This window comes from Musa acuminata, chromosome BXJ3-7, assembly GCF_036884655.1.
Source record: "Musa acuminata AAA Group cultivar baxijiao chromosome BXJ3-7, Cavendish_Baxijiao_AAA, whole genome shotgun sequence".
Taxonomy (NCBI): Eukaryota; Viridiplantae; Streptophyta; class Magnoliopsida; order Zingiberales; family Musaceae; genus Musa; species Musa acuminata.
In genome coordinates this window covers 6,537,716-6,549,216 of record NC_088355.1, presented here as the reverse complement: position 1 = coordinate 6,549,216, position 11,501 = coordinate 6,537,716, and the positions used below count along the sequence as shown (strand labels likewise).

Here is an 11,501-nt window from a genome sequence, read left to right as displayed (position 1 = left end):
TCTCAACTTGCTCTTTATACTCAATTACCTTCTCTGGATGCTGCAAAACTGTTGCAGCCAATGGATCTATCTTGATACCCTCCTGCACAGCCTTTGATGAAGCATCAAAGTGGATTCCAAGTGAAGACATACTTAGCTTTTATGTTTCATTTTATCAACAGTGGACTGTGACTGATTGGAATTAAAATCTTTAAAGTGAAACCAAATGAAGAGATGTCATTTGCTTCCTCTTTTTCGATGCTCATCAGTTTGGTTGCAGTGTGCGAAGGTGATAGTATCATCAACTATAGCCTTCTTTCTCACCTGCAAATTATCATCAATCCAAGAGGACTATCGATTGGGTGTTGAACTGCTTCCCAACTTGATTGTTTCGTCAGATTCTCATGTTATGAGTTTGATGCAACTGTTTGAAGATTTGGCTTTGGTCCGATGTGATTTGACACTATAAACTTAAGAGGAGTATGCCTTGCCATGAAATCTTGTCCAACTTTGACCAGCAATGAAGCACTTGAAACAAAATAGAACACTTGAACTGTTACTTCAGTCCTAATCAATCTCTTCATGTGTCTTAACAGTTGTTTTTATGATCTGCACTATAGGTTATGAAACAAAGCAAACTTAATTCCTCCTTCACCTCCCTTCTATTGAGACAAAAGTTTTATGCAGGGTAATTACCTGCAAATCTCCCCTGCATAAAAGTTTTGTACCCTCTGTATGCTTATCTTCTATCAATCATCTTTCATAAACAGAGCCATCAGTCTATGCTTTCACTATTGCGATCAGCAGAGGCAGTCTTGGGGGTGGGAAAGGCCAGTGGCGGCTGGAGGAGAGGCAGGTTGGGCTGGTGGCTGGAACTCGAACTGCTCGACCTGTTCAAGTAGCTGGAGGCGCAACCATTCACGGCGGCTGAGAGCTGTGCAACCGCCGAGGAGTTGAAGTGCCCTCCCAACTTGAGGAGGTCATGGCTTGCACCCTCTCTCCCAGGTTGGCCGCCCACGTACGACGTTATGGCGGCAGCTATCGCCGACTGGAAGCTGGGATCCGACGTGATGGCCTTCGCGATTGTGTCAGTCAATGCATGCTGGTTTGGAGAAGGAGAAGGAACAGCAGTAATAGTAGTAGCAGCAACTGAGTTGATGGCCTTCTGTAGGATGGAGTGATAGAAGGAGTCCTGAGATTGCCTACCGAGGCTCAGAGAACCCGTGTTGGAGCCCTTGTTGTATGCTTGAGATGCGTAGCTCAAGTACCCATTGCTCCAAGATGTTGGTATGGTGGTAGACTCCGAGGAGAAGTTGAAGCCTGTGGAGGAGTACCTCGGGAATCTGGTGAACTGGTTGAGCTGGGATGTGGCCGAGGGTGGTGCGGTGAGATCGAGTGTGATGGTGGGATAGGAAGGAGTGGAAGATATCGAAGGAATTGGGAGATAAGGCTGCCTCGCATTGGAGCTGCCTAACATGCCAAAGTTGAGGCCATGGAGGCTGGTGCTTGCTGCGGCCGCAGTCGAGGAGGAACACAGCGGTCCGATGGCTGGTGGTGCCATGCCTTGTCCCGAGGTCGACGAGCCGGTCATCAGCATGCTTGCGGCGGCCGCGGTGGTGCAGGCCATGGTGGTGGCTGATAAGGGTAGAGGATGGTTATGGGTTCCTTCGTAGGTGGTGATCAGTATCGACATGTCTTCCGCACACCTTTGCACCTGAGAACATGGATTTTGACAGATTGAAGTGCACGATATTTCTCATTCTAATTATGATGACTAAGAAAGATATTAAAAGATGGAGAAGGAAGTCAACATCAAGGATTAGGACGGCTCAGTCGTCAGGATGAAGAGAAAGAAGACTAAGAACATCCACCGTCCGAAAGCTAATAGTGAACAACAATTATACACTTCGAAATAGAATCTAAAACTGAATGGTCTATAGATTGCGTGTACGTCTGCATCCAGTAATGTGTCCTCCTCAACTAGTGAGAACGTATATGGAACACTTCTCTATTAGGATTTGGTCAGAGACCTTCCGATGCAAGTTGTTAAGAGAAAATTCTAATGATAAGATCAACTTGCGTTATTATCAAACCAATATAAACTACAGCAAATGGATCACACTATGCCAAAGCAAAACCCTAACTAAGATCTTAATGTGCCAAAGAAGCAATATAACAGTGAGGAAAGATGGGAGCTTACCTGCTTCCTCACAGGGCATCCTGGTGCCACCGTACAACGGTAGTACGCTCGGGGACATGGATTTCCTTTGGCAACCTTCTGCCCATACTTCCGCCACTGGCATCCATCATTCATCTGCAACAAGAACAAAACATCATCCGTACTTGTAGCGGCTCATAATCCTGGTGAGAATGTGCTCACTGTAGTGAGTACACACGTACCGTTGGGGCATCACATCTTGCTCTCACGGAGACACGAGCTTTCTTCACCTGGGGCTGCTGCGAGCCCTCATCATCACCATTCCTGGGATTCTTCAGTATCTTGCTTGGTGGCCATGGCTCCCCGGGCTCTTCTTCCTTGGGGTCATCAGAGCTGTTGTCTGGGCTAATGGTTGAGTCGTGTTCATTGGGACTCTTTCTGGTTCCTTCAAATTTGCAGTCCAATCCAAGAGTTAGACCTTCTCCGTCTTTTCCACTATCTTTACATGTGTTGATCTCTTCCTTCTTTTGCCCAGTTGAACTGGTGCCAAGGCTCAGAAGAACAAGCTCAGGTTCTTCCACACCATCAGGCTCTGCTGTCTCAAGAGCCTTCTTAGATTGCTCTTGCTGCAGGATATCGAAGTACTGCTTTTGCAGGTACTGGTAGTCTTTGACGATTTGGGCTAAGATCATCTTCAATCTTTGGTTCTCTTCTCTCACTTCACCCATTTCTGATTTAGTGTACTCGAGTTGCTCTTCCTGCAAAATACCATGAGAGAACAAAAATGACCTTTTGAAGATCATATGATAACACTTCAATTAAGGATCCTACAATTTATGTCTTCATCTGCATCATGTTGTTTGTAAATGTATGCAAAAAAAATTCAATTGATTTTGATGCTTCATAGAGCTGAGTTCACTCTATAGAACTGAGTTTTGATTAAGGCTTTTGAATGGTGTATTTCATATTATACATAATCTATCTTCAGATTGGCCCCTATTTTTTTGGTTGGTCAGTGATCATAAAATCCTTTCTACAAAAAGAAAAGGTTTTGCTGTAAATGTATACATTAATCCTCCACAGAAACTTTGAAATATACAAATAACAAAAAAAAAAGATTGCAAAATTAGTACAAAATATAAGGTTTAATTGTGATTCTGCATGATGTATATAACCTTGAGAAAAAGCCATATATATTGGCCATAAGGATATGTTTAGTTTTGCTTATTGATTGCACTCTAAATCTGAGTACTGTTTGCATGGTGGACATTCTAACCTGGCTGGTTGTAATCGATTCCTTGGTGTTGGAAGGAGATGGCCTTGAGATTGCCTCCATGGGTGATCTTTCACTTGAGGTGGCAGCGGAAACCTGTTAGAGAAACACTGGTTAGAAATCTCTGCCAAGAAATAGGGCTCAATTTATTTGAGGGTTTCATCTATGTAAATTGCTGGTTGCACAATTGGAATTTGGTCTTTTCGTCTCAAAGTCCCCCCCTCAAAATAAATAGATAAACAAAGAAAAATCATAGTAAGTTTTACATCATCAAACAAGAATAATAATTTATCATAGCTCTCTCTGGATACATGGAATCTAATGGTGGCCTCTTGGAGGACCAGCTGAAGATTTTATTGTCTTGGAAGCTATGTAATTATATACTATCGCCATTGGGACTCTCAATCATTTATCTTCTCTAACTTAAGCTGTTAAAACTGTTGAAGAACATCAAGGATTCAGAATATATAGGGATGTTTTTCTTGTATTTTGGATGAAAAGGGAGGCAGTAACACCAAAAATTTTGGTGGTTTGCTATCTTCAGATGAATCATAATTGAATTAAAGATGCACAAATCTCTTCGGGCTCAAAGGAAACAATTAGAAATAACATGGAACAGTACAGATGGACTATTTGTGTAATAACAGAGAACTGAGAGATCCATACCTACTTGTTTGGAGAAGGAGACTTGGGAAATGCTCAGTTGATGAATGATCATGGAAGAGTATTTAAGGTTCATAGGAGTCCATGAAATTTCCACAAGATGAAATGAAAATTCTACAAAACGAAACAAACAGCTACGATAATGATATTTCAACGCATGAACAGTTCAATGATTTCATGTTCTAGAGATGCTCCGAGGAAAAGTCCAAGTTGTCTTGTCAGGAATATGGAACAGTCGGCTAAAAGGACTGGACTGGACATGGCTGTTAGCCACAAGCTGATATCAATAAACAGAAAGTAGAAGACAATACTGCATGTTTCTAAGTGAATACATAAAAGAGGAAATGATCTTTTGTACTTTGTTCTTCCCTAATGAATCAAGAACAAAGATACATAAGAGGGAAGAAGAAGCCAAACCTTTCCAACCTCTACAGTACCCTCTTCATGAGCAGGACAGATCTCATCCTCAGCAGCAGGTGCTTTGAGCATCATTACCTCCATCGGAGGCAAACCGGCCGCCCAAGCAGTCTCAAGGTTCTGTCTGACGTGCACACCGTTTCTCAGCTTATAAAGGGAAGCCTCCTCTTCCTGAGTTGCTTCAGACGACTGGATCTGAGAGCTTATCTAAAAGGCCATACATCTCTCGACGTCAACAACAGCTGCAGAGGTCACCGAGGCAGCAGACAAAAGAATTGAAAGGGGTTTTCAACGTTTGCGACGTGCATGTCGTGAGGCGTTAGGTCAGTCACCGGGAACCTCCTACGTCCTCCCCCGAGCCGCAGTCCGTAGGGCCATTTGAAGCTCCTCCGCAGCTCCACCCTCCTCAGTCCATTCGTCACATGGCGTCTCCGTGCCCCTCGTCAAACCCCACCACCACCACCACACAGCCGGTGCCAGATCGCGTGGGCGTGGGCCCCACCTCTCCTCCACGGCCGGTCAACCATCGGCGCCGTGGACCACCACCCACCATTCATCCATGGAAGATGGGAGCGGGAGGGACCATTGCGGAAGGTGTGCGTGACCCACGCATGGCGGTCGTAGGAATCCGTCTTACTTGTGCAGCATTTAACAACAGTTCTTGACGTAGATTAGGTTATGTAGGGAAGTCATAAAAGACTCTCAAGATGTTAATCTTAATCATCAAGTGATATGATGAACAGGCTTTAAGATCCATGCGAGGACGTGCAGTTGACACTCTATTATTATGACCTCCCCACTTTGATCTTTGGGTGAGAAGCTCCTATATGATTTAGCCCACAGACTTCTCTAAGGATATATATATATATATATATATATATATATATATATATATATATATATATATATATATATATATATATATATATATATATATATATATATATATATATATATATATATATGTGCACTTATGAATTGTTATCAGACAATTCATAAGCTGCTGAGGTTACCCATGTTACTCTTTTGAATTGTTATCAGACAAGGTTTTCATTGCTCATATGTGCACTTATGATTCCTGTATCAATGAGAAGCTGCACTGTACATGTATTTCCTTAAGCAGCTCCAAGTTGGTGCAGGTTAATCGAACGCTTTATTTTATGTTGTTTGATGTTGAAGAACCATTATGATCCAAAGTCATACCAACAAATGAAGTAGCAATCGAAGACGACTAAAATAGTAGCAAGAGGAAGACTTTCTTTCTTCTTTTTTGTGAGAAGATAGCTAGCCAAAGACCTGCAAGTAAGAGATCGATCTGCATTAGCTGTACCAGAGGACTTGAGTTGAATCTTGAGACTCCAACTACTGTTTCCTATTAATTAGCTGATTAATGTTCCCATTGGAACAGTTTCAGAAATTAGACTCAAATGTCATTCTAATTGATTGGCCAACTCGCGTGGGGAGTGCAGTCTATAATTTTGTTCTTCTGTACGGCTGTATATCCAAAACGACACTTCTCTCTCCTCCTGCATTGATATATTGTAGGGTGTCAACGTTTAGGATTTGTTAGTCTTCATTGAGTACAAGAAAGGTATCCACGGCTTCCTTCAAACTTCACACTTGCAACGCTCCCTGCGCCGCTCTCTAAGGGCACCTAATCCTTTTCCTGCATATTGTTCACCAGTAGAAGGGAAGACGCAATAGCATTCTTGTTGATCACATGCACACTTGTTTTTTGGACTGCTTTGACTACGGTGCAAGTTGACAGTAAACAAAGCATTGCAAGCTTAACCTTGTGGTTGGATTCTACACCAGCAATGCACTTCTATCTAAAGAATCAATTACAGCACTTGTCTTATAATAAGTTTGTAGACATGGATAATCGTCGGAATTCTGATCACCTTGGGAAATTTGAAGTCGTCCTCTTCAACAACAAGCCCTTTTCTTGTCCATGAAAGCCTTAGGTTACAACCAAGAAATAGTAGATCTGCTTCTCTTTGTAAAAACACGCCGAAATCGATCTGATAGCTCTTCGTCGCTGTTTTCGTTAGAGAATTGATGTGTGTGGAAGCATTTTGGCTGAGCAAGATTGTCTTAGGAACTGGCAATACTCGTAACAAAATGTGAGAGATTCATTGTTGCACTAGCTTCAAAAAACATTTAAGATAAAGCACATGCATGGAAAGGAAAAACAAGTCCGCAACACAGATACGTATTATTTTTCTGACTGGGTTCGATGATCCATCATTTCTAGATCAAAGATTGATTTTGATCTTCTTTTTAAAGAATTATAGAGGTTAATAATCTCCCATCTAAACAATTATCTCGGTCACATGCATGCTAGGGGACCATCTGCACAAAATGCTCATACCAAGAACCTCTTCCATGGAAAGAGGAAGACTAATCACTTGGCCCAGACAGACATAATTGGAGCCCGCTGACTTGATTTGTGTAAAGCAATCATTGTGCAAGGTAGTTCCAACTCAAATTATTTGATGAACTGTTCATTATTAGATCATTAACTTATTCTATCTTTTCGTTAGTTGGGGTGTGTTGCACTGATCATTACCTGCTACAGTTCATGTTATATGTCGTGGTTAATGATATTGATAGAATGATGATGAATGAAAATAGTAGTTTAGTGTCTTCTCCATGTATCTTCTTTATGAGCTACTGAGATCTATCACTTTCTGAATTATTCTCCACCAATATCACGTCCATCTCATTTTGTTCTTGAGACACAAAACATTGCATATCCATGGGGCCATAAGCATTGAAGAAGAAGAAGATGATGGGGAAACTCTTGCGCTTGGCCACCAGCAACCATGTGGACTCGGAGTTCAATTTGGACGATCAAAGTCTCTATGCTTTCGCAGCAACTGCTGACCAAGAAATCAAACTTAACAGCACCAGAGAGGCCCCTTTCTTCTCTTTCTTTGTCTTGCTTCCTTTCCAGATTCAAACTAAGAGCTTGTCAATGGCGATCCAATCGAGCAGTTGAGTAACTGTCACAAGCAGACATTAGAAAAGCTCTTTGATCAATGAGAACTTGACGTGCTGCAAGTGTTGTGCTCATGCATCACATGCATGCTTTAGGGTGTCAACTCTGTTATGATCATGGAAGAACTACATTATATAGTACTTTTGAGATCTACACCTCGTTGATTGGCTGGAGACATGCATGGATGATGCTCACTGTTCTGTGTCTCGTGACACCCGGGCAGATCCATTAGATTACAGGAATCAGTTCCTGTGGGAGCGCCGCCATCCATTGACCTAAAAGCTCCCATGCATCATGTGCTGGTCCTCACAAAGACGACGACGATGATGATGATGATGATATATACACAATTTACAATAAGACTGGTTTTGGCATCATACTTGGCTATAGCAGACTCCCAACAAACCTCTTCAAAATATTAACATACAATCAGATGAGATAGGGTTATCACTGGAAGTTGAGCAGTAGTCATGCTGATAGATACATGCGTACATAAATACTACAGAGATCCAGTACTATAAGAGCCGTCCTTCACACGGATCTAAAACTACCATATGAGGATGATTTTTCGACGCTAATGTCAAACCAGCCGGAAGAAATAATCAAGTTGGAGAAAGATAAGGACCTCAGTTAGATAAAACCCTTCCCAGAAGTCATTGTTTGATGAATTATTTGATGTACTTGATGCATGCTTCTACACTCTCTTTCCGCACACAATATTTCGTTCTATGTCGAAAAAGCGAAAAAAAGAAACATAATAATACTTGAGTCTTTCATTGATTCAAATGGGACGATCAACAAGGAGATGTAAGCTGGTTCTTGGACAGATCTGTGAACATCCATGCGTGGTCTTCTCCAAAGACCTGCTGCCAATTAGTGTGCGGTAGTTGTCAGCATTCAATGGTGACTGTTTGGCTTATCAGTAGTAGTTTTTTTAATGAGGACACAGATCTAATTAATGGAACTGTTTACCTTATCCCATGATCTGTCTTATCCCATGATCTGTCACCCACCTTTCGTCCATTCATTCATTGCATCAATGACGTAAGAAACCATGGTGGCTAAGTAGTAGGCCAAGCTAACCCTAGAACAACAGCAGTGATTTATTGATAGTTATTTAGCCAGTCAACTGTTTCATGTTGTAAGCAAAGTTAATGATGTGTTGGACAAGCTAACCAATTCATTTACTCCAAAATTTGGCTTAGCCTGGTGTTCTATAGGTGATTAAGAACAGGAGACTGACATAAAACTCATGTCTTATAAAATTGGCCAGAAAATAGGAACAGGTAATCCATGTTGAGATACAATATTTTTTGCAATACAAATGTTTTTAGTACAGCAACAATATTAACCAAGTACATCCTGAGTGATCATTTAGATTGCCAACATATATGGCTCTAATAGACTTTTGTTGCCTTTTACAATAGGGCAGATTATTTGATTTTCCATGATCTTAATAGATTTGCTGAAGTCTATGGTCATATTAAGCCTGACTTCTAGATTGTAAATAAAATTATGGATGATGACTTCCTACCCAACAACAATCATGAATTCCTTGTCCTACTGTCTCATTGAACTTTGATTTGGATCTAATTTCTTCAATGTCCCCCCAAAAAACAAAACATGATTATGTCAAGGCTAAGTCACATCTTTTGATGGTGTTCTTTTACTTCTTCAGCATCAAGCCATTTCAATTTCTGGGGTGAGGTAGGCAATCAGCAGCAAAATCTTAATGAGGCCAATGGAATAGTTCATTATGTTACCTTACACGTCTCCCAAACTTAATTAATTTTCTCCGAATTGAATTCTTCTATTTGTTTTATTGGAATGTAAAAGAAAGTCCAAATCCATCATAGGTATTCAAAGTTAATGCAGCCAAGATACAATCAAAGTTCCATGTCCAGCCTCTCCTGTCACTTTATTGCAGATGTGGAAGTCGAGTGGCCTTATTGAAACACAGGGAAGCCTCCAAACTGCAACTATCATATTGAAGTTGGCCGATGCCTTTCATCAAGTGCTGGTCATTCCAACATCAATTGCGAAAAATTAAAAGCAATAGACAGAAGAAATTACTAAGTAAGATTTACACTTCATGTTCTTTATTTGTTTGCTGGATTAATCGGGTCAATGTCGTGTTCATCACTAAGATGGCATTTTCAACTATCTACACCCAAGAAGTCTACTGTCATGAGTTGTTCATCACAAAGAGACAGGTTTAGTGATGCCATCATCTATCCACACAGTCAACGTTTTGGTTTTCCTTCACATCTTAGGTGTACTTTGCAAGCATCCTATCAAGGAAGAATCACATATATATAGTTGACAACCACAGACATGCAAGCAATATCAACTCAACTGACCACCCTCAGACAAAACACAACCACTCTAATATTCGATTATGACACTTCAAAATGCCACATTTATTCAAGTAATATCATGGTCTAATTTATTATGTGATCGCCAACTTGTGACCGAAAACTCATAGTTCTCCACGGAATTGGCACTAACTTAGATGACAATTATATAGATCAAGCGTAAAAAACAAATAGAACTATACATATGTACAAGTTGTCTTTGTAGAAACTTGGGTGAAGAATAAACTAGTGATTTTGTTGTACTTGTAGAATTATCAACTTTGACAACATACTGGATCGATTACTGTATTGTCTACTCAATTAGCAGACTTAGTCGTCTTCTGAGCTCATGCCCTATGAACTTGTCAATGGGAATGGAAGAAAAGAAATCAACACTTGGTCTAATAAAAAGACAAGGGGATTGTGGAACTAAGATTGACAACACCTACCCACCGATTTGAATCAGATGATGAATGAACTTGACAGCTCTTAGCAATTTGTTTAGGACTAAAGGATCAGACATGTCCTACTTACTGGGAATCACTTAGCACTTGTGTATATAAAGCCACTGGCATGAATCTTTATGAAGATAGAGCAGTTGAGGATCAGCTGACCTCAAATCCTGGGTGTTCAAACACCAGTCATTGTATATCATACTTAGTATAATGGAATAGATTTATGTGATTTCCTCGGTCTGTTAAGCAAGAGTAGTGATTGATATAACAATTATGATAATGGTCAGAGACAAAGGCAATCAATAAAACATTTCAATAAGAAATTATCACTTGTATTTTCTACAGCTTATGACATAGTTGCATTTAGGTTGATCATATCCGTCTTGGCAATATTCAAACCGATTAATGTTTTATGTCTGCAAAAAAGGAAAAACGAAAAGAAATTTGTGACTCAAATCATATTTAGATGGTTGAAGTTATGACTCGCCCTTGAAGTAATCACAAATAGGCTATAATTGCAAGTTGGTTCCAACTACACAGTGATGATTTCTATCAGCAAATTTGATTCTTCTTTATTGAGTTGTGCTGAAATTACATAAGAAACTGAATTTTCGTTCTTTGATAAATACAAAATACAAATTTGTGCTTGCAATGAGCCATGTTGGTATCGATGAATCAAAGATTTTCCATATACATCAAGCATCACTGTGATTCATTAACTACATAAATAGACACAAAATATTTAATTTAAAAAGATGATAATATAATCATCAAGCCATCATAAATTTAATTTTTCTTATTTTAAATATGAGATTAAATTGAGATGTTATAATTTTTCTCGTTTAAAGACGTCACGTCCTCACTAAGATTCTTACATAATTTAATATCAAAGTTAAATCCAATAGTGACTTTATACTATGATGTGTCTTTATTATTATTATTATTATTATTATTATTATTATTATTATTATATATATATATATATATATATATATATATATATATATATATATATATAAAATCTTTTTTCACTTTGGATCTTTTACCATACCCAATAATAAATTGAATTCGTCCTATTAACTTGTTAGGTCTATTATATCATGGCCCAAAATATCTAAGCCCAACTTGATGATAGTATACTCTTAGACTCTTGCAAATTAATTTAACTCTTATTATTTTGGGTCTAAAATTAAACTTGATT

At 39.6% G+C, this 11,501-nt stretch overlaps 1 protein-coding gene across 2 annotated transcripts; it reads right to left on the bottom strand.

Moving 5' to 3' along the window:
* Positions 1 to 508: 508 nt before the first annotated feature.
* LOC135643573 (WRKY transcription factor 72A-like) lies at positions 509 to 4,900 on the bottom strand. Of its 2 annotated transcripts, none has more exons than XM_065160687.1 (5): positions 4,491 to 4,900; positions 3,414 to 3,506; positions 2,380 to 2,895; positions 2,180 to 2,293; positions 509 to 1,693 (listed from the first exon to the last, which is right to left on the bottom strand). In XM_065160687.1, the coding sequence occupies exons 1-5, from the start codon at positions 4,572 to 4,574 to the stop codon at positions 755 to 757; spliced, it is 1,746 nt and encodes a 581-aa protein (XP_065016759.1). In that variant the 5' UTR covers positions 4,575 to 4,900; the 3' UTR covers positions 509 to 754. The 2 variants fall into 2 exon arrangements, with proteins under 2 accessions (XP_065016759.1, XP_065016760.1); XM_065160688.1 differs by lacking the exon at positions 4,491 to 4,900 and adding an exon at positions 4,077 to 4,470.
* Positions 4,901 to 11,501: the final 6,601 nt, after the last annotated feature.

Excerpts from the sequence above, each read along its gene's own strand:
- LOC135643573 (XM_065160687.1), bottom strand. The coding sequence starts at position 4,574 with ATGGAGGTAATGATGCTCAAAGCACCTGCTGCTGAGGATGAGATCTGT. Across the intron at positions 2,896-3,413 it reads AATCGATTACAACCAGCCAG|GAAGAGCAACTCGAGTACAC; the intron begins GTTAGAATGTCC and ends GGTATTTTGCAG. Across the intron at positions 1,694-2,179 it reads GATGCCCTGTGAGGAAGCAG|GTGCAAAGGTGTGCGGAAGA; the intron begins GTAAGCTCCCAT and ends CCATGTTCTCAG.